Source organism: Suncus etruscus, chromosome 12 (genome assembly GCF_024139225.1).
Source record: "Suncus etruscus isolate mSunEtr1 chromosome 12, mSunEtr1.pri.cur, whole genome shotgun sequence".
Lineage (NCBI taxonomy): Eukaryota > Metazoa > Chordata > Mammalia > Eulipotyphla > Soricidae > Suncus > Suncus etruscus.
Genome location: NC_064859.1, coordinates 89,915,676 through 89,942,250, shown reverse-complemented (window position 1 = coordinate 89,942,250; position 26,575 = coordinate 89,915,676). Strand labels below are relative to the sequence as shown.

Here is a 26,575-nt window from a genome sequence, read left to right as displayed (position 1 = left end):
ATCACTCCTGGCAGGACGCAGGGGACCAGATGAACTATGTATATGAACTACAGCTCCATCCAGCTCTGCAGTGAATAAAAGTTTAATGAGTCAAGTGTCCTGCTGTCTCTGTGTATAAAAATATATTCTGTAAGTCAGGATGTTTATCTGCAAGCAGACATTACTCAACAAATATTTGGGTGGTGGTTTTGTTTGGGGGCCAGATCAGATGTGCTCAGGGCTACTCTCAGCACTGTAACTTAGGGGTTGCTCCTGGTGGTCCTCGTGAGATCAGGGTGAAGGGCTGGGGATGGCACAGGAAGTGCTCTGAGCAAATTATATAGAAAGGCTGAGTGCAGGGGAGGGCAAAGGGCAGTGGGTGTGGGGATCCTGCCAGGAGGTGTCATTGGCACAGGGTTATCTGAGCTGGCTGAAGGGGCAGGGAAGCTGATACATGACTATAGGGAGGGTTCCAGGGCTAAAGGAGCAATGTCCCAGGGGCTGAGAGGAGGCATCGAGTGCTTGTGTGAAGGGGAAAGACTGGAGGGATGGAGTTGAGGAAATGAAATGAAGGAGTGTATTAGGCATGTGCTTCTGAACAAAAGAGCACAGGGAGGTGCATGTATATGCAGGTAAAAGTGAGTGTGTGGGCTCATGTGTGGTGTGTTGTGTGTGCTCACTGACTCAGGCTAGGCAGGAAGGGCTGCCTCCTCCCACCACCTTCGCTGTTCTCCATGTTCTTTCTCTTCCAAAGCGCACCCAGCCCAGAGTGATGGCACAGAAGGGAAGGCATTGCCTTGCATATAACAGACCCAGGTTCAATCCCTGGCATCTCATAGGGTCTCCTGAGTCCAGCCAGAAGTGAATTCTAAGCACATTTGGGTGTAGCCCCTCCAAAAACAAACAAACAAAAAGACAAAAAACAAGCACATCTTTGAAGTCTGTTTTCTATGCTACCTCCCACCCAGCAAGTTCGGAGCAGAGCAAGACATGGGGTTGGCTATCTGCTCCAACTGCTGCCCAAGAAACCTTTTTTTTTTTTTCTCGCTTGTTTAGGGGCCATATCTGATGGTATTCCAGGGCCTCTCATGGCTCTGTACTCAGTGGTCACTCCTGCAGTGCTAGGAACAAAACTTGGGGCACCCTTGACTCACTTTGTCTTTTTTTTTTTTTTTTTTTGGTTTTTGGGCCACACCCTGCGTTGCTCAGGGGTTACTCCTGGCTGTCTGCTCAGAAATAGCTCCTGGCAGGCACGGGGGACCATATGGGACACTGGGATTCGAACCAACCACCTTTGGTCCTGGATTGGCTGCTTGCAAGGCAAACGCCGCTGTACTATCTCTCTGGGCCCTGACTCACTTTGTCTTGATCTCCAGATCATCGTGGCTGGAGTGGCACATCTCGCTGAAGCGGGACACGAAGAAGTCATAGCTTCGGTGGTAGGATGGTGTGTCTTCCTCGATGTTGGCGAACTTCACAAACTGCAGGGAGGAGAGACAGTGAGCCCCAGAGCTCCGGCCTGAGTAGTCAACTCCCAGAAACACTTCCTTGGAACCATACAAGGCAGGGCTTAGTGCTGGCTCCCCTTCTGATGCATTCTTGGGGAACCAAGAGTTACAAATCCTGTTTCTCTCACCTATCTACACTACAAGCCTACAACACTGGGTTCGCAGCCTCTCCTGCCTGGGTGAGAAGATGGATGAGCAGTATTAATTTCTTTGTTGTTGTCTTGTTTTTGGGGGGGCCACATCTCGTCGTGTTCAGGGGTTACTCCTGGCTCTATGCTCAGAAATTGCTCCTGGCTCGGGGGACCATATGGCATACTAGGGATCGAACCTGCATCTGTTCTGGATCAGCCATGTGCAAGGCAAATGCCCTACCACTTCGGCCCCTGTAGCAATTTCTTTTTTTTTTTTTTTTTTGTTCTTTCTCTCTTTCTTATTTAGCAATTTCTTCTTAAGATGATTCTAAGTTAGAGGTGAGTCTTCTCTGTATAAACGAAGACACTGAGAACTGCACATATCAGACTTGCCTGGGGTTCTGGAGGTGCAGCCCAGGTCTCTAACACTTGTCCCTCCATGGGGAAACTGTCCCCAACCCTTTCTGTTTCACTCTTCTCCCAGCTTTTGCTGGCCCTGCAGGCCACATTTATGGAAGGTTGCTTAGGGGATCAAGCATAAAAGATATTGTTGGGGAGGAACAAGCCATGATCAGGGGTACCCTGAGGGGTGTGGGGCTCAAAAATCATCATACTAAGGAGCATGAGTATTCAAGGTCAACAGAATAGTTGACCAGTTGGAGTTTTGACACCAGTCCAGTCATGAGGGGCTCAGTGACCTGGCCTAAGACCCATAAGTCACTTCCGGGGCATTTAGAGTCCTTTGTTCCTCTCCAGCTCTTTCCCCTCCATGCACACATATCTGAACAGATTCCCGATCTTCGTGAAACAGAACATGGAGTGAAGCTTTTCCAGTGGAAACACCATTGGTTTGTAATGTTAGACAGGCACAGAATGCAGCTTATATGCTGACACCTTCATATATAACATTCTGCTCCCCACTAAAGTCTAGTTCTCACCTTCCTGTACAATGGTTTTCACTGATTTTCACCTTTAGAAACTACCATTGAGGTGTTAGAATCTAAGACTCTGTCTTTGTCTTGCTTGCACTGTTTACCTTTCACCTAAATGTGAAATTACTTGTTTCATGCTGCCTGACTTGGCCACACATGACAGTGCTCAGGGCTTACTCTTGGCTCTGTGCACAGAGACCACTCTTGGTTGAGGCCTGGTGAACCGTATGAGGTTCTGGGAATCAAACCCAGGTCAGCTACATGCAAGACAAGCTCCATCATCACAGTATCTGTCCGTACCTCATCTGCTCTTTCAACAACTATATGGTTCCATTGGGGATAGATGGCACCTGGGTTGTGTCTGCATCTGGGCACTTGTAAACAGCTGAACAGTGGACAAGTGGGCGCACAGACCGCTTAAAATTAGGGTGTTCATGGTCTCTGCATAAAGATCTTGAAGTGTAATTGCAGGATCTTATGTTCTTTTTTGGTGGTGTCAGAGATTCTACCTATGGACTCACACATGCAAATACCCCACCGCACAGACCTGTCTCACCCCCAAAGGTTCCCACCTTCATTTATTAAGGATTCACCATGTTTCTTTCCATAGTGGCAGGACTGTTTTCATCCTCACTGAAGTTTGAGGCTCTGCTTGTCCCCACACCCTGCAAATATTTATTCTGTTTTGTGTTTTGGGGGCCCATATCTAGAAATGCTCAGGGGCTAATTCTGGCTCAGGGGTTGCTCAGGAGTTCATGCAATAGTGGGGATCAAACCAGGGGCTCCCTCATATAAAACGATGCACTCCAGCCCTTTGAGCCACCTGGGGGTGGAGTGGGGTGGTTTATTTCCATAATAGGCTTTTCTAACAGGTGTGCAACAAACACTGGCCATCTAGATGTTTTCTTAGATAAAAGAATATTAAGATTCTTTGCCCAATTTCTTTTCTACTTTGAACCATACCCAGCAATACTCAGGGGTTACTCCTGGCTTTTTGATTAGGGATCACCCCTGGTGGGCTTCGGGGTTCCCATATGGTCCAGAGATTGAACCTGTATCGACCACATGCAAAGCAAGCACCCTGCCTACTGAACTATCACTCTAGACCTTCTTTGACCAATTTTTCCTGGGGGGATCCACACCTGGCAGTGCTTAGGGGTTACTCCTGGTCAGGAATCACTCCTGGTGGGTTTAGGGGGCTAAATGGGATGCTGGAGATTGAACTTGGGTCAACAGTGTAAAAGGCAAACACCTTACCTGGTGTACCTGCTCTGGACCCTCTTTGTTCAATTTTTAATTTATTTATTGGTTTGTTTGTTTTTGGACCACACTTGGAAGTTCTGGAACCTACTCCTGGTTTAGTGCTTAGGGGTCATTTGTACTGACTGGGATACAAAGGACTACATGGTGCCAGTAACAGAATTGGGGCTCCTATATACAGAGAACATGCTCCAGCCCTTTGAGTCATCTCCCTAACCTGGATTCTGAATTAGCTTTTGTGTGTGCTGTAAGATTTTGCTTAGTGTGGTTCTTTTGTTGTGGCTCATTTTCCCAGTGACACATATGAAAGACTTTCCCTGCTGTCCTGTAGGTTCTTGGTCATCAGTGAGGCATCCGTGTGGGACTGGCATCTGGGGTATCAGTTCTGCTGGGTTGGTCCTGGTTTTGCTCTTCCCTCAACACTGTGTTACAGAAACGACTGTGGACAATCCTGACAGGGGGCTGCTTTTACAGCCTGTAGAGAAGCAGGTCATAGTCTAGGATGCTCTTTGAGCCACCTTGACTTAGAGCCTTGACTCGATCCCTAAATAGTTCTCAGCCCAAGTTCCCATTGGGACCAGCAAATGACTTACTGAAGCTCTGTCCCTTCCATTTTCACTGATTTTTGTTTGTTTGCTTTTGGGCCACACCCAACCATGGTCAAGGGTTACTCCTGGCTCTGCACCCAGAAATCACTCCTGGCAGCTCGGGGGACCATATGGGATGCCAGGAATCAAACCTAGGTCCATCCTGGGTTGGCCACATGCAAGGCAAACGCCTTACCACTGTGCTATCTCTCCAGCCTTCATTTTCACTAATTGTTATTGGCTTTCACTTGTCATAGAGCAGGGGGAAACCAGAGGCTGAGTTCAGTGGGCTGAGGGTGAGTTTGTGCTGGGAGCTGGGCATAGCCTTTTACCATCTCCATAAACTAAAATCAACCAAATCCAAACAAAAACAAGAGCATAGGGCATCAGGAGTCAAGCCCACAGACTGTGGTCTGTCTTATCTGGCTATTATCAGAGTTACTCACCCAGACAGTAAGGTTAGAATAGCGAGGATAATCTGTTTTTTTTTTTTTTTGGTTGATTTTTGGTCACCCTAGAGATGCTCAGGAGCTGCTCCCCTCACTGGCTACTCCCAGTTGGTGCTTAGAGGTTGATCTACATTGAACCCTGACCTTCTGTTTGCAAAGCCTGACTTAACTTAACAGGGGTGGCCCAGGGTGGGGTGGGACAGCACAGAGGACAGGGGAGCAGAAGCTGGCAGCTAGATGAGGATTAAACCCAGGCCTCCAGCCTACAAAGCACATGCTCAGCCTGCTGAGCCATCCTCCTCCCCAGGACGTTTCTGAGCCCCAATTTCTCTGCTTGTGTGTGGGCTGATCTGGGCAGGATACTTAAGTACTACACCCTGAGTCAGCCCAGCTGCAAAATGGGGCCAACAGGAACCCTTGTCTAGGAGCTGCTGTGACTGGCACCCAGTAGCTGCAGGCTGCAGCCTCCTCTCTTGCCTCATCTCCCATGCCCTGTGGCTGCCTGTGACCCGCTCCAGCAGATCTCACTGGGCCAGTCCCTGGGTGATTAGCTACATCGAGCTGGAACTTTCAATCCTTTCTACCTTTCTACCCTTCATTAAAAATCTACCGGTGTCAAAGGTCTGGTCTTGAAACAATGGTCATGGAAGGCCCAAGTCTGCGAAATAATGAAGCTGAGATGTCTTTGTTTCACTGTTTCAAAGACACAGCAGTGAGGAGGGAAGTCTGTCTCCATAGCAACATGCAGAAGCGTCTGGACATGTGGCATTCGAAAGGCCATGGGTGCTGCTAGGGGCCATCCTTTTAGATCCAAAGTTCAGCTCTGGACATAAGGAAGGTACAAGCTGTCTGGAGCAGAAAATGGCCCTTCCAGTAGGGCATAACTGGGCAGACACTGAGACTCACTAAGGGCCAAGAGCAGTAAGGAAATGGCCAGAGGGTGTGGTAGCCATAGAACATTTGCCTTGCATGTGTGATGAGAGAGAAGAAACAGAAACTGAGAGAGCAGGCTGCAAATATTGACAGTATTGCAAATATTGAAAAGTTAGAGCAGCTCTCTAGGGCCTGGAAGCCAGGAGCTGAGCTTATCTGAGCCCCCACAGTATAGGTCAAGCAGAACTTGGGTACCCCAAGCAGAACTGTGCTGTTCCCCCTTCTTTTGCTGGGCCTTCTTTTGTTGGTTGTTGATGCCCAGCTGCATCGCATCCTCAGGTCCTTACACTGAATCATTGACTTTTTTTTTTTGGTTTTTGGGCCACACCCGGCAGTGCTCAGGGGTTACTCCTGGCTGTCTGCTCAGAAATAGCTCCTGGCAGGCACGGGGGACCATCTGGGACACTGGGATTTGAACCAACCACCTTTGGTCCTGGATCGGCTGTTTGCAAGGCAAATGCCGCTGTGCTATCTCTCCGGGCCCTGAATCATTGACTTTTTGCTGAGAATCACAAGTGGGGTCTCAGGACCCCCTGAGCAGCTTCAGGAGCCCCCCTCTATATACTCCAGCCAAAATAAACTGAAAGAACTGATAACATTGTCCAAGGGGCGAGGCATCGTGAGTAAGAAATCGGGGCACAGATCTTGGAGAATGCAGGCATTTGGGGGGCTGTGGAGGAGACTCTGGAGGAAAAGGTAGTTGGTGGCTGCTGAAACAATGAGTGCATGTGGGGGCCAAAATTCATTCCTCATAGGCCTGGGGACAGGCCATCTATCTGCATGGGATATATAGGGCCTGGCTCTGGGGAGCATAGATGCTTAGGTACTTTGTAATTTCTAGAAACTCCCAGCCTCTTCCATCTCCCAGACCCACTCTATCTTCAATCTTCAAGGTCATTAAGGCTACTTTATTTTCTTGTTGTTTGTTGATTAAACCATACCTGGTGCAGTACTCAGGGTTTACTCCTGGCTCTGTGCTCTGTGCTCACTCCTGCTGATGTTCAAGAGGGACATATTTGGTGCTAGAAATGGAACCTGGGTTAGTTCAGTGCAAGGCAAGTCCTAACCTGCTGGGCTATTGCTCTGCCCTATGGCAGCTTTTTCAAGTCTCTCTCTGCCCTGTTCTACTTCAGTCCGGCACTCCTTGGGCTCTCACAAGACTCTTGTGACTACTATAGAGGCCCCCAAGAAGCCAGGGTGATTCCCTATCTCAGGACTCTTAATTCCATCATACTGGACCAGTTAGGCAAGGTGACTAAAACTCATATCTGTGGCAGGACCATGAATCCCCAGAAGGAAGAGCCAGGGGCAAGAAGTGGCAAAAGAGCAATCATAGGAGAAATGGAGGCAACAAAAAGATAAGAATGTGGGTCTGGCACCATAGTACAGTAGGGAAGGCATTTGCCTTGCATGTGGCCCACCCAGGTTTGATCCCTGGTATTGTACAGGGTCTCCAGAGCCCTCCAGGAGTAATTCCCAAGAGCAGAGTCAGGAGTAAGCCTGAGCATTGCTGGGTGTAATCCCCCAAAAGATAAAAATGTGGGGCCAGAGAGGTGGCGCTAGAGGTAAGGTGTCTGCCTTGCAAGCGCTAGCCAAGGAAGGACTGCAGTTCAATCCCCCGGCGTCCCATATGGTTCCCCAAGCCAGGGGCAATTTCTGAGCGCTTAGCCAGGAGTAACCCCTGAGCATCAAATGGGCCCGAAAAAACAAAAACAAAAACAAAACAAAAAAAAAAAGATAAAAATGTCTTTTGAAAATAGGGCCCACAAGAGATCCTAATTGCTCCCCCAAATATTTCAGTGTCCTTCAGCCTAGCATGTGGCACCCCCATCTTCCTGCACACCCCTCCTTGAGCATGACTGTCCTGTGAGATGGTTTTTTTTTTTTGTTTGTTTTTGCTGGGGTTTATTCTTTCTTTGCTGCCACTTCAGTTCTAGCAAGAAGGTGGAATGCCCACAGGGGCCAACAAACTTCCTGGACCCTCCATTCAGCAGAGATAAAAAAAAAAAAAGGAAAATAGGAAAAAAAATTTTAGTGATCTGACTGCAAAACCAAAAAGGGTCTGTCCATCACTAAGGCGAGAGCCGGCTGCCACCTCCTGCCCTGAGATGGAACTTAGCTTGCATGAAAGAGCACCAGACATGAATGTCTCTGTGGAGATGCTTCTAGCAGCTCCCAGCACTCTCTGCTAAGTGCGTACGTACATTAAAGTAAACTTTTATGTCTGAACCGGGGAAGAGAGGCCATACGATGGCCCAGAAAGATGAAGGTACCCCGAAGACATAGTTAGGCAATGCAGACACAGGGCAGCAACCACAGAGCAACTGGCCCGAACTCTGCAGAGCAAAGTCAGTATTGAGAATGCAGTGCACAGACATGGGCTGAGGCAAGGCACAAGTCATCCAACCAGGCATCCATCACTCAGCAGCGTTGGCTTGCTGAGTCCAGCGCCAGCTCCTGAGAGTTACAACAGGAGATTTGGGGACTAGTACAAAATCTGGCTTGGAACTAAGTGTTTAAAATTTAGAGCAGACGGTCAGGGAACTGGGGGCCAGGGAGATAGTTTCTTAGGCTGGAGCATATGAGTGCCAAGGATTTGATCCCCCAGCATCACCTGGTCCCCTGAGCACTGTGACGAGGAATCCCAAAACTATTCCCCACCCCACCCCCATACACACACTCCAGGGAATTAATGATTGTTACTTCTGTTAGGTGACCTAAAGGTATTCTGTGATGTTTGTATGTGTTATTTTCTCGTTCCCTTAACTTTATGCAGGAAGAGATTTGGGTTTGGTTTTGTATTTGAGGTCATACCAGGTAGTGCTTAGAATTTATTCCTGGCTCAGTGCTCAGGGAATCACTTCTGGTGTTTCTTGGGGAACCATCTGGGGCACCAGTGATAAGTTTGGAGTTTTCCAGGTGCAAAGCAAATGCCTTAACCCCTGTACACTTCTCTGGCCTCTAACTTGATCTCGTTTTTGAATCTCGGGGGATACATGCAGTAGTCCTCAAACTATGGCCCACGGGCCACATATTGTATTTGTACCTGTTTTGTTTCTTCATTGCAAAATAAGATATATGCAGTGTGCATAAGAATTCGTTCATAAGTTTTGTTTTTACTATAGTCAGACCTTCCAATGGTCTGAGGGACAGTGAACTGGCCCCCTGTTTAAAAAGTTTGAGGACCCCTGAAGGGGACTGAATGATCACAGTCAATGCTAGTGCCTAGCCCATGTCTGATGACATAAATACTTTGTCTTTCCCTTTCCAGGCTGAGGAATCCAGCAAAATGAAGGTGTTAGGTGAGTGTACTTTCCCTCCTTCCTGGCTTATATTTTAAAGTCCTCACATAGGCAAATCCTTAAATGCAAGCAAATGTGATAAGTTTCCACACACAGACCTGGCTGCTGGGAAAAGGGTCCTGGAGACCCCACTGTTCCCCTTCCAAGCCTTCAATCTTCCCACAAAATCAGAAGCCAAAGATAACAACAAATGGAAGCAGGCTGGCAGCTCCAAAGATCTTGGGGAAAGGACTGAGAATGTCCCTGGCTCAGGGAGCTCAAAAGGGCACATGGAGAGAGGAAGGCACCAACCAGCAAGGCTGTTGGTAACAGGGGACCCAAGGGCCCGGTTTGATCAAACACACTTTTAAGGGCCTTTCTTACATAATCTCGCCTGCCTGAGGCTCCCCATTTGTGCGCTTACTCATCACAGCCCAGGAGTGACTCACGGTTCCACAGAATGTGGGCACCGGCAGGCATGGGAGGCTGAAGGCTGTGTCCAGCAAAACGTCACCCCTACCGCAGCTAGGGACAGCCTAGAGCTGGCAGCCTCCTGGGGGACACCTTGGGGATGCAGGATGACTGGCTTCTTTTCCATGCTGATGCTCTTTAGACTCCAGCTTTCTCCATCAGGACAAGAACTGCAGCTGAAGCTGTTGCCAGGGCAACCTGATTTCACCCTCGGGGCCTGGAAGTGTGATTAATCAAAGACAGCTCACTCCAGGAGAGGGTAGAGAAGGGCCTGAGCCATTTGTCTGGGTTGTCTGGGTCTTTTGACACTTGACTTGAGGGACTTCTGGTTGAACTTGTTTCTAGGGAACATGTACAGTAAGGGGAACAGCAGGCTGGGGTCTGGGCAAAGGAGACCGGCAAGAAACTTCCCTTAAATGACAGCTGCAAACCAGGTATCGATGGGAACTTGGACAACAGATGCCTTTAGTGGAGGGGTGAGGAGAAAAGATGAGAAATTGAAGCAAGTCATCCAGAGGGACAACTTCTGGCACATACTAGTTGGAGTTCTTGAAGCATCTCATGGCTCCTCTCGCAAAGCAACACCCTGACAGCGGAACTAGCAGGCAAGGCTGGAAGTAATATGAACTACTCATGCCAAAGGGGCAAAGGGGTGAGGCGCCCAGCTAGGGAAGGACAGAACCAGTCAGTCCCTGATCTTTCCACTTCTCTGATGCTCCTTTGCTGAGGCTACCAGCTTATTTTCTCTTCCACAGACAAGCTTTCCAAGGATGCCACTTGGAGCCAGAGACTGAGCTGTGGGTGCCCTGCCCTCAAAGGCCTCCTTCTTGTCTGTCTATTTTATATCTCCTGCCCTCTTCAAAATGAGTTACAGGAGAATTCTCTTGCTAAAAACTTTCTTCAGCTAGAGCTAAACATATGAAGAATGGCAGGGCATGCTGGGAATACAACAGAACCACTGAGTTGTAGGCTCTAAGAAAGTGATTTCATGGGGCTGGAGAGATAGCATGGAGGTAAGGCGTTTGCCTTTCATGCAGAAGGTCATCGGTTTGAATCCCGGCGCCCCATATGGTCCCCCGTGCCTGCCAGGAGCAATTTCTGAGCCTGGAGCCAGGAATAACGTCTGAGCACTGCCGGGTGTGACCCAAAAACCACAAAAAAAAAAAAAAAAAAAGAAAGTGATTTCATTTTATCAAATGGTTTTATTTTTGTTTCTCAAATGCTTTGGGCTGGAGTGATAGCACAGCAGTAGGCCCTTAGCCTTGCATGTTGCCAACCAGAATGGACCTGGGTTCAATCCTGGTATTTCATATGGTTCCCTGCGTCTGCCAGGAGCAATTTCTGAGCGTAGAGCTAGGTATAACCCCTGAGTACCTTCAGGTGTGGCCCCCAAAAATAAACAAAGAAAAAAACAAACATAAAAACAAATGTTTTTATATATATCTCTGTAACTTCTCCCCTTTTCCTGTTCCTCTGGAAACTTAGAAGGATTCTCTAAGGTGAGGAAAAGCTACAACAAACCAGCCTGAGGTCTGTCAAGATGTCCTCACTCTCCCTGGGGGAGCCTCCGCCACTCATTCTCTTGGATCTGCTGGGGACAAGAAGAATTTTTGAAGCACTTTTTACTGATAAGACCTTGGAACCCTGGCTGGGCAGGACTGGCCAGTGAACACTGTGGCAGAATTCTCACCTCGAGCCTCCTTGCTCCCCATCTCCACAATCACTACACCCCCCATGACCTTAATCCACATTCACTGTACCTGTGAAGCATGTTATTTTTTTATTATGCCTGATTTTGCATGTGTGCTGGCCTCCTTCATGAATATGTATGAGTTTCCAAAAAACTACTAGACTACTTACAGGCTGTGATGTCTGTCATTTTGTCTCTGCTGGGCATCAAACCACATCCCATGACTCCCTCCCCTTGAAGTTGTTCTTCAGCAGTGCTAATGGACACCCTTCCCAACTTAAGTTGTTTCATTGCCCAAAAGGCCCTTTCTAGTGTGTTGTTCCTGTCCTTTTCCTAGGTGACAATAGTACACATTAATGTTTCTTTAAATCTTTAATATCCAAAACAACCCTTTTATCCTTAAACAAGAGTGTCATTAAGACCAGTGTGGGAGGGTGGTGGTCCCAAAGCAGACCGGAAGTCACACCCTCTCCAGGACCAGAAGTCTACTCTCTCCACCCCCACCGGCCTAGCCCATGGTTCCTTACGGAGTTGGTGCCCAGGATCTGCAGGTTAGGTTTCTCCGACTCCAGCAGCTTGGCCACCATCTTGAGGAAGCTCTCCACGAAGAGGTTGATGCTCTGGCAGTGGCAGGCCATGAGCAATTGATCCAGTGCCTCCATGGCAATGCACACATACCTGGAGAGGGCAGGCAATGCTGTTACTCACTTCGTCTCACATCTCCCTCACCCAGCCTGGTGGGGTAGCATTGGAGGGCAGTAACCAGGCTGAGGCATAGACCAAGAAGCTCTACACAGACTGAACACAAGGGTGTGGATTTATTAGAATAAGTGTCTACTCCACCCAGCCTGATCCCAGAAGAAAGGGACAGCAGAGAGGGAGCTGCTGGTGACCCGAGACCATGGAGTGCCACAGAGCCCAACTTCCACGAAAAGCACCACACACACACACACACACACACACACACACACACACTCCCCACACACATAAACACACAAAAGAAATTTTGTAGTTGGAGAGCTCAGAAATTTACTGAGCCAGCAATGTGGCTGAGAGGATTACCATATGCCTCCAATAGTAACTCACAGGGGTAGGACAGACAGAAATTATTTTCTGTCCTTACTAAGAGGTTTCCTGCCATCTGTAAGCTTCTAAACAGTGGAATTCTTCTCAGACTTAAAGCTTTAGAAAAAACATCCTGTGGTGAATGACTGCCTAATTGCATCAACCTTTCCAAGGGACAACTACATAAAAGCTTCATTATATTTGAAACTCAGTTCTCACAAATTCTCTCCTTTCATCACAATTCTGCTTTCAGGAGTAGCCAAAAGAAAAAAAAAGTGTGTGTGTGTGTGTGTGTGTGTGTGTGTGTGTGTGTGTGTGTGTGTGTGTGTGTGTGTGAACATTTATACCTGCCAGTCCTTCAGTCACTGAAAAACATCAACCTCATTTTTTGTTTTTCTATTCTCCCTGCTAAAAATAGACAACTGTCCTAAACTAGCCTTGGTGGGACAACTCCCAGTGATCCTGCTGGCTGTTTCCTTCACTTAGATGCCCAGAAAAACAGCAAAAATCACTTGCCTACTGAGACCTGAGAAGATTTTATTGCTTCTCTTTAAACTTGATTATAAACGCTGCATTTACAGTGAGACATTTTGTTTTTCATTGATCTGAGATATATAGGAAGCATGTTTATAAACACTGGTTTTATCTCTAGATCATAGAGGGATTAAACTGTGATTTACTATTCTCTTGTTGGCCATTATTTCCACATTTATATTGCCTTGCTTTTTGGATCATGCCTGTGAGTGCTCAGAGGCTACTCTTGGCTCTGTATTTGAGGGTTGTTTCTGGTGGTGCTTGGGGGACCATGTGGTGTGTGTGTGTGTGTGTGTGTGTGTGTGTGTGTGTGTGTGTATGTGTGTGTTGGTGCCTGGGATCAAACACCTGCCTCCTGCATACAAAGCCTGAGTTCTGACCCTTTCAGCTATCTTCCGTACCTCTAAAACTTGATTTTGGGGTGCATCCCCGAGTTGGGGTACACCTGGTTGTACTGTTATTATTTGAATAGACACTATCAAATCCTAAACACCTCTAGATATAAAGTTAGGTTATGTTTCAGATTGATTCTTTAGGATGGTAGGAGAGAAATGCAATTACTGGAACAAAGGACATGACTGATTTTGGGGCTTGTTATTTTTTTGGGGGGAGGCATATCCAGTGATATTTGACTTTGAGCTCAGGGGTTACTCCTGGCAAGCTCAGGGGACAAACCAAGGTTGGCTGTTAGCAAAGCAAGAGGAATACCCACTGTATTATCTCTGGACCCAGTCATCAGTTTTTTTGTTCGTTTGTTTGTGTTTTGTTTTTAGGACACATGCAGAGATGTTCAGGGATTACTTCCTGAACTCTTTGCTCAGGAATTACTCCTGGCAGGTTCAGGGAACCATATGGGATGCAAGGCAATCACTCTACCCACTGTGCTGTTGCTCTGGCCTCAGGCCTCAGTATTTTATTTTTCTTCTTCTTCTTTTTTTGTTTGTTTTTGGGTTACAACCGGTAGCACTCAGGGGCTTTTCCTGGCTCTATGCTCAGAAATCACTCCTGGCAGGCTCGAGGGACCTTATGGGATGCCGGGATTCGAACCACTGTCCTTCTGCATGCAAGGCAAACACCCTACCTCCATACTATCTCTTCGGCCCCGCATCAGTTTTTTTTTAATGTATTTCTTGGTGACCTTTATTTTTTTATTTTTTGGTTTTTGGGCCATACCCGGCAGGGATTATTCCTGGCTCTCTGAACTCAGGAATCACTCCTGTCAGGCTCGGGGGACCATATGGAATGCCGGGGATCGAACCCGGGTCTGTCCCAGGTCAGCCATGTGCAAAGCAAATGCCCTACCACTGTGCTATCACTTTGGCCTCTAGCCATCAGTATTTTTGAAGCTACAATGAACATTACAAATTCTCCCATTTGTCCCTACTCTTTTGTCTTATATATATTTAAATATACTTCTTTGTTATTGTCTTTAATATTTTATGGGTTCTTTTTTGACATCAAAATACTTAAATTTTTAAATAGTTAAATCAATTTATAAGTCATTTTCTTTTTAGACTTTGTTTCTCCTCTAAATATAGCAAAACTTTCCCTTTCAGATGAATAAATATTTCACTTAAGTGTATTTTCATGGGGCTGGAACATTAGTACAGCAGGTAAAGTGTTTGCTTCTCACACAGCCAACCTGGGTCCAATCCCCAGTACCCCAGATGGTCATCCCAGATGAGCACTTCTAGAAGCGATTCCTTAGTGCAGAGCCAGGAGTAAGCTGAGCACTGCCAAGTGTGTCCCAAAAACAACCACAAAAAAGATATTTTTTTAATGAAAAAACTATCCCAGTCTGGTCTTCTCTCTGGTACTAGGATGGCTTTTTCTTGTTGTGGCCCCCTTTTAATACCCCTTCCCCAAAAGAAAGAGAAACAAAGGCAGAACTGTGCTCCTCAGAACCCAGTGCTTGTTGTTTTGTTTTGTTTTGTTTTGTTTGATTTGGGGCCATACCCAGTGACGCTCAGGAGTTACTCCTGGCTGTGTGTTCAGATATTGCTCCTGGCTTGGGGGACCATATGGGACACCGTGATTTGAACCACTGTCCATTATGGATCGGCTGCATGCAAGGCAAACACCCTACCACTGTGTTTCTTTGTTTTGTTTTGCTTTTGGGCCACACCTGGTGGCACTCAGGGATTACTCCTAGCTCATTGCTCAGGAATCACTCCTAGAAGGCTCAGGGGACTACAGAGGGTGCTAGGGATTGAACCTGGGTTGGCTGCATACCAGGTATATGCCCTCCCAACTGTACTATCACTCCAGCACCCCAGTGCCTGTTTTCTCAATCTGTTCAACAATCCCACCTGATGTCATTTTCCTGTAAGGACGATGTTTCGTCTCATCCATATAACATTGTCCTGCATCTCTCCCCCAGACCCCCAACTGTGCCCATGCACTTACCCATATCGGTGGCGCCCCACGTCCCGGATGAGTCTCTCTGAGAGGTAGGCACCGATACGGTCGAGCTTTTCAGGTGCTGACAGGGCATAGAAGGTCAATTTCTCCATGTTGGTTTTCACCAGACCATCCTGTGAAAGAGAGGGTGGCGGGAGTGACTTTAGTGGCATCAACATTGCCCTAAAGCTTCAGGTGAAGGCCTGACAACAAGTGGATATCTGGGATACAGAGGCTGAAAACCACATCCTGCCCTATAAGAACTCACGGCTCAGGACCAGGGCAATAACACAGCAAGTAGGGCGCTTGTCTTGCATCCGACCCAGGCTCAGTGCCCAGCATTCCATATCATCCTCCGAGCTCTACCAGGAGTAAACCCTGAATATCACTGGGTTGACCCAAAAACAAAATAAGCAAAATGAAAACAAAACGAAAAAAAAAAATCACAACTCATCCCCATGATGCCTGCTAGGTTGAAATAACTAATGGCTGATACAAGAATGGCCTGTGGGTCTATGTAGCATAAGGATGAACATGTGTATGGCATGAAGGTTTCCATCAGTATACAGATATGTGTGCGCATAAGTATGACTATGTGTGTGTGCACTAATAAAATGGCAGATTCACTGAAGGTGATTCAGAACCAAATGTGCTAGATGGGGTTGGGGATGGAGCTCAGGGGTTAAACAAGTAGGGTTTGTACCCCAGAAACACTAAACAATAACTCAGTTCAAAAATACCTATGGGTCTGGGGAGAAGGCTCAGAGGACTAGAATACATGCTTTATATGTGAAAGGCTTGGCTGAGTATAATCCCAGGCACTCATAATTCCAGAGCTCTTCCCCTAGAACTCTCCAAAATAAATAAGGAAATATAAGTCATTGTGTTAGACAGGCATGGTGAAGGATTTAATGGGCTATAGCTGTCATCTGCTTTGTAATATATTACACACAGGAGACAGTTTGGGAAGCTCAGTGAAAAAACACATGCTTTGCATGTGGTAGGCCCTAAGTTTGATCCCTGGCACCAAAACTCAGGCTGGTTTATTCAACACCAATAGATGACAGGAAAAAGGTAGTTCTGGAGGACAGAGCTATAGCACAGTCGTAGGGCCTAGCACGCAAGTGACCCAGGACCGACCCGGGTTTGGTCCCCAGTATCCCAAGCCTGCTAGGAGTGATTTCTGAGCACAGAGAAGGAGTAACCCCTAAGTGCTGCTAGGTGTGGCTCACAAACAAACAAACAAACAAACAAACAAACCAAAAAACCACCCCAAAAATGGTAGTTCTTCATCAATGTGGGAAACTGTCTGGAGCTGCTGAAAGAGAGAACCCCATAACCCACAGCCCCAAGGAAGCTCACTTAGTGTCCTAGTGCCACTGCTCTGTTGCTGCTATGTTTCTGAAAGCCCAACCTGAGGACGCAGCCTGGCAGTGTGGTGGCAGCTGGGAAACAAGCAGCTGGTCCCAGATGGTGCCCACAGATGCCAGAGGGGGGTGCGGAATACAGAGGGACCAGGCCATCTGAACCAGACTCCAGGAGGTGAGAGACAGCAAGGAGAGGCCACCATGAGGAGGGGTAGCAGCTCAGAGAAGGCTCACCCCAGAAAAATGCACCAAGAAGCCACTGAAGAGGCCAGAAGTACACTCGAGTTGACCTCCAGAGCCTGTGGCACAACTGACCTAAGAGACCCATGTGGGGTTCAGCTCCCTCTATCCACTTCTGGGCAGGCCCAGCATCCTGCCTCCCATGCCTTGAAGGACTCAGGACTGACAATGGAAAAGGCAAGTACCAGCAGGAGATGGCACCCACCTCTGGGTCTTCTGGGAAGATGTTGTCCACCAGCCTCTTGTACCTGGGGCGGAGGGCGCCGCAGCAGCCACACACACCTGCAACGAGAAGGAGAAAAGGCCATGAGCAAAACTCACTTGTGGGGCCAGAAGATGGGGCACCAGGACATACTGCTCCCTGCCAGCATTAGGCCTTGGCCATCCTGGGGAGGTCACCCCTCTGCTTCCCTTCTCCCCCCTGGTTCCTCCTTGGCTAAAGCCTGGGAAACTGGCATGATGGGTGGGTGGCACAGGCAGGAGAGGCCAATAGACTAGTAATGGAAGAAGTGATGGAAGAAGCCAGGATCCTGGGGGGGGGGGGAGACCATGTTGGTAAGGTTCAGAAGAAGGTTGGGGACTGTCCCCACTAATTACACTGTAATTATACTAATTACACACATACATACATGCACACATATACACGGAGTCCCAAAAGAGGGATGGAGTTTTCCAGCCTCATCTCTTTTACTCCCGACTAGTTCATTCTCAGCCCCTCAGTCCCCTGTACTTCCTCTCTTGGGACCAATTCCATTAGAGAAGGTTACGTGAAACCAGGATAAATTAACATTGCCACGAATTATTAACTCCAGTGATGCATTGACCAAAGAGCACAACTGTGGGGTCGGATCAGGGCCGGCCTGATGCTCGACACTGTCCCCCATCCCCCAGAGGCCAGTCACCAGCTCAGACAGGAAGGTACATAGAGTACCGAGTAGGGCATTAGACACTGGATCGCTTTAACTTAGAAGCTGGGATGTGAAGAGAGGTTGCAAAGCTTGCCGGCCATCCAATGGAGGTGGGACAGACAAAAGTGCTGGCTCTGAGTCACTCCAGAAGAAGTGCTGGTTCTGAGTCCCCCCGAAAAAAGATCAAAATTGCTGGAGGAAGTGACAACACTTGGGGACTACGGTGCTTCCTTCCCAGACAGGGATCCCCACCCCCATTCTGCATCCCAGACAGGATCACTAATATGGGGGAGAAAGAACCAGATCTCCCTATCCAAAGGGTATTAGTATTTGCAAATAAGCAGTACAGCCAAATAAAATAATCTCTTAGCAAGAGGGAGAAAATGAGTGTCCAAAGGTGTGACAACTGTTATGCTGTGTTGGATTCTGGAGATTTTTGTTTGTTTTAATAATTTGGTCACACTCATTTAAAAAAAAAAGGGTGGTGATTCATTCTATTTCAGGGTGAGGTGGTTATCCACCAAGTTAATATTGTTTGTTTTTCAAATAACCATGAGGGAATTTTCATACAAGGCTGGGGTGGGTAGAGACATTGCTGACACCATCTTTTGTTTGTTTGTTTGTTTTTATGGGCCACGCCCAGCGGCACTCAGGAGTTACTCCTGGCTCTACGTTCAGAAATCACTCCTGGCTTGGGGGACCACTTGGGATGCTGGGGGATTGAACCCACGTCCGTCCTAGGTCAGCTGCGTGCAAGGCAAACACTCGACCACTGTACTACCATTCGGCCCCGCTGAGACCATCTCTGATTGGAGGAGAAACCCAAGAAAGGAGGGTTGGGAAGGCAGGGGTGCAGGAAGGGACAAACAAATCATCTATCTTTATTGTACTCTAAGGGGGACTGACCAAATAACCAGAGATGGTTTTGGACTTCAGCCAAGGAGCAGAAAATCCAGAGCTCAGCACACTTTCTGGTAAGCCAAGAGCTGAGGGCACTGATGAGAGTATCTGTCCTCTGACAAAGCACCTCAGCTCAGGACAAGCAGAACCTTCCAGAAACAGGTAAGCTCATGGTAGTTATAATCTCAACATGAAACAAACAAAAAGAATCATGTCAGGGCAAAGCCATGGTACAGCAGATAGGGAGTTTGCCTTGTACACAGCTGGCCAACCCCATTTTACTGTTTGGTCTCCCTAGACTTCCAGGAATGATTCCTGAGCACAGAGCCAGGAGTAAGCCTGGAGCTCTGGGATCCCAACTCAAACCAAACAACAATAAGCAAACAAAGAGTTATAATCTACCAGGGGAGAGGAAAAAAAACTATAGAGGATATTAAAAAAGAAATTGAAAACTGTTGCTATGAGAGATAAAATGGTGCATTTTATTATTTTTCTTCAGTCTTGCTGTGGATGTTGATATTTATCGTTCCTGTAGGCACATGAGTCAGAAGAGTTGATTCCCTAGCTCTTTCTCGTTTCTCTCTCTGATTTCTCTGATACTTTCTGGTTCTTTTTCTCAGACCCTTATTTTAAATTTTTTAAATTATTTTTCTTTACAATTTTTTCTTTCTCCTTTCCCCCTCTCTTCTTCTTTTTATGTTTTCTTTCTTTCTCTCCCCACACCCCAATTCTATCTCTGTGAGGGGTTACACTATCAGGGGTCTCAAACTCAATTTACCTGGGGGCCGCAGGAGGCAAAGTCGGGGTGATCCTTGAGTGTAAAGTCAGTAGTAAGCCTTGAACATTGGGGGGTGTGACCTAAACAACTAAAACAAAACAAAACAAAAAAAGATTCCTCTAGGGTAGGGACACAAAATGTTGTATAGAGGGCCGCAAACGGCCCGTGGGCTGCGAGTTTGAGACCCCTGCCTAGACAGATTGGATCACAAGAAGCTAGCTGAGAAAAGTCCCCTGTCACTAGAATGCCTTGCATTCTTTTTTTTGTTTTTTGTTTTGGTTTTTGGGCCACACCTGGTGACACTCAGGGATTACTCCTGGCTATGTGCTCAGAAATTGCTTCTGGCTTGGGGGACCATATGGGATGGTGGGGGATCAAACTGCAGTCCGTCCTAGGTTAGCATGGGCAAGGGCAAGGCAGATACCCTACAGCTTGTACCACCGCTCAGCCTCATAGAATGCCTTGCATTCTTATAGATCATGTCAGGTAAAGGGAAACGTAGTCGTGTGGAAACTTCACTCTGGCTGCTGCCAAGTCTCATCAGCTTCAGATTAATCAAGTCAAAGACAACACTTCACTTCACGTGATCCTGGCAGAATCACTGGCACTGGCAGGAGTGAGCAAAGGGCCAGGAGCATGACTGGCTGTGACTCAATTTACCCCTTGTCCTATAACCTTGTTTGTTTTTTTTTGGGGGGGGGGGGCACACTGGTGGTGTTTAGGGAATACTCTTGGCTCTGCATTCGGAAATTGCTCCTGGCAAGCTCGGGGACCGTAAGGGATGCCTGGGTTCGAATCCGGTTCCGTCCTGGGTTGGCAGCACGCAAGGCAAACACCACTTGTGCTATTGCTCTGGTCCCATGTCCTCTAACGTTTATTTGGGGTCAAGGGGCACATCTGGTGGCACTAAGGGGTTACTCCTGGCTCTGTGCTCAGAAATCACTCCTGGCTCATAAGGACCATATGAGATGCCAAGGATCGAACCCAGGATCCATTTGGGTTGGCCACATGCAAGACAAAAACACCCTACCACTATGCTACCACTCCAGCCTTAATAAAATAAATTCTTTAATTGCATCACCATGAGATCCATGGTTACAAAGTTGTTCATGACTGAGTTTCAGTCATACAATATCTAACACTCTTCATCAGTACACATTTTCTGCCACCAGTGTCCCCGTTTCCCTCCCTCCCTCTCCCCTGCTTGCCTCTATGGCAGACATTTTTCTTCTCTCTCTTTTCCTTTCTTCCTTTTAGGCCCTTCCTCAACACTTTTTTTTTTTTTTTTTTTTACCAAATTATCATTCAAGGACTGGAGCATTGATTGTACAGTGGGTAGGGCATTTGCCTTAGAAGCAACTAACCCGGGTTCATCCCTAGTATGCTCCCCCAAACCCTGCCAGGAGCGACCCTGGAGTGCAGAACCAGGAGTTAAAACTTGAGCACTGGGCCCGGAGAGATAGCACAGCAGCGTTTGCCTTGCAAGCAGCCGATCCAGGACCAAAGGTGGTTGGTTCGAATCCCGTGTGCCTGCCAGGAGCTATTTCTGAGCAGACAGCCAGGAGTGATCCCTGAGCACTGCCGGGTGTGGCCCAAAAACCAAAAACAAAACAAAAGAAAAAAAAACTTGAGCACTTCTGGGAGATACCCCCATCCACCACATTCAGAGTCCTCTCTGCTCTTTCCTGTCCACTGGCCAGAAGTGTTTTGCTTGTCTCTGCTGCGTCCCTGAGCTGGACCTGTCTAATCTTCGGAGGCAGGGAGACTAAGGCATGACTGAAGGAAAATGAATGTGGACAGAAAAGCAGTGAATGGATTTTAAAGTCTGCAAAGGATCAATAAAGTATTAGCAAAAGATCTGGGGTGGGGCCGGAGAGATAGCACAGCGGCGGCGTTTGCCTTGCAAACATCCGATCCAGGACCTAAGGTTTCGAAACTAAGGTTTCGAATCCCGGTGTCCCATATGGTCCCCCGTGCCTGCCAGGAGCTATTTCTGAGCAGACAGCCAGGAGTAACCCCTGAGCACCGCCGGGTATGGCCCAAAAACACACACACAAAAAAAAAAAAAAGAATCTGGGGTGCCTGGAAGCCAGTTCTCTTAGAAGGAACTTGAGGAAATGCCTGTTAAAGGAGCAGGTCTCTGTTCTGTAGCCCCCCAGCTCTATCCAAGACCTTATTCCTATTTCCTGAGGGCTGCCATCTTCTAAGGACCAATTTCCCATCAAGATGGGGGCCTCTGGGCATTGGGGAGCCTAAGGTCAGGGCTTGGCCTTCCCTCTTATTTCTTCCTGCTGTGCCCCGTCCCACTGCTTGCTTTGTGGCTCTGTGCAGGCTGTGGTACTGACAGCTTAACTGAGTCCCTGAGAGTGTGTCAGCAGAGGGGCAAGGCCTGTTCTGGGATCTGGGCTCACAAGCCATGTGTGATGGCAGATGTTGCCATGCCTGACTGCCTTTGCATGTGACCCTTTCGCTGGGATGTATACTCCCAGGGATTGGTATTACTCTTGGTTTGCAAACCAAGAAGCAGAATGAGGGGCTAGAGAGGTAAAGGGTAGGGCTCCTGCCTTGCACACAGCTGACCCTGGTTTGCCAAGAGAGAGAGAGAGAGAGAGAGAGAGAGAGAGAGAGAGAGAGAGAGAGAGAGAGAGAGAGAGAGAGAGAGAGAGAGAGAGAGAGAGAGAGAACCAGAGTTTAGACTATCCTGCACATGGATATAGAGCACATGCCTTCCTTATATCTCCTACCATTTCCCCCCAAATGGTGATCAATTTATCACTCAAGATCTCCTGCCCAGGGCCCGGAGAGATAGCACAATGGTGTTTGCCTTGCAAGCAGCTGATCCAGGACCAAAGGTGGTTGGTTCGAATCCTGGTGTCCCATATGGTCCCCCGTGCCTGCCAGGAGCTATTTCTGAGCAGACAGCCAGGAGTAACCCCTGAGCACTGCCGGGTGTGGCCCAAAAACAAACAAACAAACAAACAAAAAGATCTCCTGCCCAGGGAGGTTGCATCCAAGGCAAATGCCCTACCACTGTACAGTACTCAGTACTGTCAATGCTCCAGCTCAGCAGTAGGGCATTTGCCTTGCATGTGGCCAACCCAGGACGAACCCAATTTGATTCCTGGCATTCCATATGGTCCCCCAGCCTGCCAAGGGTAATTTTTGCATGCAGACTCAGAAGTGACACCTGAGCATCGCTGGGTGTGGCCCAAAAACCAATCAATCAATCAATCAATCAATAAACTGCTTTAAAAAAAAAAAAGATCTTCTGCCCAGTCAGTGTGCCAGGCCTCTCTCATTTGCCATCCAGAGAGCCAGTTTTCCTAAGCTCTGCCTGGCCCATCTCCTTACTCTGAAGCTTTCCTTTCAGACCCTTCCTCAACACCTTTTATTTTTTAACCAAAAGATCATTTAAGAGTTGAAGCATTGACAGTACTGTACAGTGTAGGGCATTTGCCTTGGATGCAACTAACACAGGTTCAATCCTCAGTACCCTAGCATGGCTGGACTGAACCTGCCTGGTGGCCTTTAGTGCACTTGTCATAACATTAAATGCCAGTTCTTCAACTTGGTATTCAATCAGGGGTGCAGAGGCTGCCTTCCAGGCCTGCCGGTTCTTGCTTTGTTGTGAGCAACTCAACTGAGGTCAGAATCCAGCAGGGAAGAAGGCCAGGAGGTCTGAGAGGAGATTTGGGGGGTCAGAACACAGAACTCCACAAAAGTAGCAAAGAGTATGTGGAGAATGTTAGAGAGAGGCAGAAAAACAGACTTGGGGGTTCTTGAGGCCATCATGCCAAGAAAGGAGGGCCCTACTAGATGCTGACCTGGCAACACCCTACAGGCATTAAGAACAACCCCCCAAACACTCTCGGCCTGACACTCCCCACCTGCCTGCATGTTTCTGTCCTCCTTTGCATCACATTATCTTTGTGGGGGGCACACCCGGAGGCGCTCAGAGGGTTACTACTGGCTCTGTGCTCAGAAATAGCTTCTGGTAGGCACAGGAGGACCATATGGGATGCTGGCAAATCTGACTTTGTCCCTGGGTCGGCTGCATGCAAGGCAAACACCCTACTGCTGTGCTAGCTGCTTCATATTATATTATAGACTCTTCCAAGGCAGCTTGCTCAGAGAAAGCGATTTCAAAGGTGCCTATTTTCTCTCTGCAGACAGATGGAAAAGAGCACGGTGGTTCTTGGAGGCGCAGCGGGGCAGGAGGAAGGCCAGGGAGGTCTGTGCCTTTGATGAGCACAGCCCGGCTTCCTGAGCAACTTCAATGCCAGTCGCCTCCATTCATCCAGGGAAAACCGCTTCTGGCTCAAAATAGTTTATATTTATTTCTTAGCTTTATGACCCTGCGCTGATGATCCCCACCAAAAGCAAAAGATGCTTCTCCATCAATTTACGATAAACTGAAGGCAGGCTCAGGGCGGGGACTCTCCTTCCAAATGAATGGGAGGAAGCAAAATAAAGGTCAGAGAGAAAGGGATGCAGGAACCAAGATAGTACAGCAGTAGGGTATTTGCCTTGCACACAGCCAATGCAAGATAAACCGTTGTTCAAACCCCAGTACCCCATATAGTCCCCCCAAGGCAGCCAGGAGTAATTTCTGAGTGTTGAGCCAGGAGTAACCCCTGAGCGTCACCCGGATATGGACCCAAAAACCAAAAAAAAAATAAAAATAGTAAGAAAAAAGTGGTTGAAACTCTTCCCAGGAAGTCGGGTCCAGACTGAAAACTCTGGGGCCTTCTCAGAATGGTGGGGGCAGATTCCCCTTTCTGCGTGACCTACAGCAGCCCAGGACCACACCCAACACCCTCCGACAGAAATGACCCAATTCTGCACCTTAACATCATCAAACTGCCAAATCACCATATTTTTTCCCAATACCTCAATACTTTATAGTAGTGGCAAGCCAATAGTGTTACAGGAAATCTGATGGGAAAGCTCCATAGAAATCAACCAAGTTCAGTGAGTCTAAATAGTAACACAGAAGGCACCAACCACAGCAGAGGCAGTTTTAGGACACTAACTTCAGTATGGAGAGATAGAACAATCATTTTAAATTGACCCTTGTTGGTTTAAGTTTTGATCATTCCATTTGCATTTGTGTTGTAACCAAGAATAGGAAGAACATTTGTTTGTGCCTGCAAAGGAGCAGGCTAGGTAGGAAATTGGGGACATTGGTGAAGGGAAGGTCACACTGGTGGTGGGATTTGCGTTTGAGCATTTTATACCTAAAATGACTGTATTATGAACAACTTAGTAAATCACAGTTAGAATAAAAATTTTCAAAAAGAGAGATAAGTAAGCATAAAACATGCAAGTCTGCAGCCAGGAAATTGTGTTCTGAGACACATATAAAGTCACTGATGTATCATAGGAAACAAAGGAGTATCTAAAATGAAGATAATTCTGAAGGTTGATGAATCCACAGAAGGCTTTCTGGGAAAAGAAGAATCTTGATCTGAGTCTCTTAGGGCTAAGAAAGGTTAGATGATCCATGAGGATCTTCTTAAAGGAAAACCCTTTTAAAAGGTTCCTATTTAAAAAAAAAAAAAAAAAAAAGGTTCCTATTTTTCTTTTTTCCCTCTTTGACCCGTTATTTCCCAATTCTCAAAAGAACATATGTATAAGTTTGTAAAATTAAAAAAAAAACACTAAAATATCAATGTCAATCAGATTATCTCTGATTAGTTATCAAAATGTTAGTATGTTGGTCTAATGTTTTGTCCTATTTAGGCAAAGTTTAAAAACATAGGCCTGCTGGGGCCTAAGAGACAGTTAGAGTGGTTAAATCTTTTATCCTGGGGGCTGGAGCGGGTGGCGTAGGGTGTAAGGCATATGCCAAGCCAGGGGCGATTTTCTGAGCGTATAGCCAGGAGTAACCCCTGAGTGTCACCAGGTGTGGCCCCAAAACCAACCAAACCAACCAACCAACAAAAAACCCTCTTGTCCTGAATGCACCTGACCCTAATTCGACCTCCAGCACTGCATATGGTCCCTGAGAAACAGAGTGGTCCCTGAGCACAGAGTCAGGAATAAGCCCTGAGCCTACATGGGAGTGGCTCAACCCTTCTCCTGCTAAGGCAGTTACAATGAAAACAAGTTTATTATCTGATTCAATACATGTAATGCTGGGGCCAGAGAGATAGCACAGCGGTAGGATGTTGACCTTGCATGCAACTGACCCAGGATGGAACCAGGTTCAATTCCTGGCATTCCTATATGATCCCCCAAGCCTGCCAGGAGTGATTCTGAGTGCAGAGCCAGAATAATCCCTGAGCACCGCTGGGTGTGGGCCCCCAAAACCAAATCAACACAAAACAAAAAATATAGTGGTAAGATCTACTGTTTAACTGTGTATACGTGTGTGTGAGAGTGTATTGTATGTGTGTGTGTGTATGTGTGTTTGTGGTTGTGTGTGTGTGTGTGTGTAAGCTCCAAGGAAGTGCTCAGTAATTCCAGAGGTCATCCTGAAGATTCATGGGGAATGGAAACCAAGGATGCAAAGCTGCTTGGGTTCTATCACTAGGGCCATGCTGAGGCAACCCCAGGGCCACACACTGGTGATGGATGCTCCAGAGGTCCTGTGGCACCAGGGATGGAACCTGGGCCCTACATACCCATAACCCCTGCACCCGTCTCCCCAGCCAAGACCAGACCTACTGCAAGCATCAATCAAGTCTCCCCCAAGATCTCGCTCTAACGGCTACTTTCCCTTCCTCGTCTTTTCATCAGGCCCTGGTTTATCTCATCATTCCTATCGCTCTCTCTAATTCTGCATTATTTCAAATGATACGGCAACTTGCCCTTGGTAATTAAAGCTGGGAATGGTACAGAGTGTGTCTGACTGGGTCTTAGCGGCGATAAGGACTTCAGTTGGCGCCGGGTGTCTTTGTGGGGGGCAGCAGAGGGGGAGCCCTGCAGGGGCCAGGACCTGTCTAGAGCAAAGGGGGACAGAGGAGACCACAGGAGGTGTTGAGGAAAAGCTGCACAGAAGGGCAGCAGAGTCTGTGCTTGCAGCCAGATTGACGGAAGCAAGGATTAAAACAGAGCTGCGGCCTCCCAGGGAGCTGGCTGGGCCTGGCCCTGTCTGATTCACAACCCAGTAGCTCTTGGCTCCTGACCTCCCTGCTGCTCCCCGCTTTTCCAGCACGCT

At 47.6% G+C, this 26,575-nt stretch overlaps 1 protein-coding gene across 1 annotated transcript in view; it reads right to left on the bottom strand.

The window, feature by feature from the left end:
- Positions 1 to 26,575, bottom strand: part of EFR3B (EFR3 homolog B) — an 89,230-nt gene that overhangs the window by 27,839 nt on the left and 34,816 nt on the right. Inside the window, exons 2-5 of the mRNA XM_049784469.1 lie at positions 17,033 to 17,109; positions 15,227 to 15,354; positions 11,749 to 11,899; positions 1,339 to 1,460 (exon numbers count right to left, since the gene is read on the bottom strand). Coding sequence (XP_049640426.1) covers positions 1,339 to 1,460; positions 11,749 to 11,899; positions 15,227 to 15,354; positions 17,033 to 17,109 — 478 coding nt within the window. The remainder of the gene's footprint in view (positions 1 to 1,338; positions 1,461 to 11,748; positions 11,900 to 15,226; positions 15,355 to 17,032; positions 17,110 to 26,575) is intronic.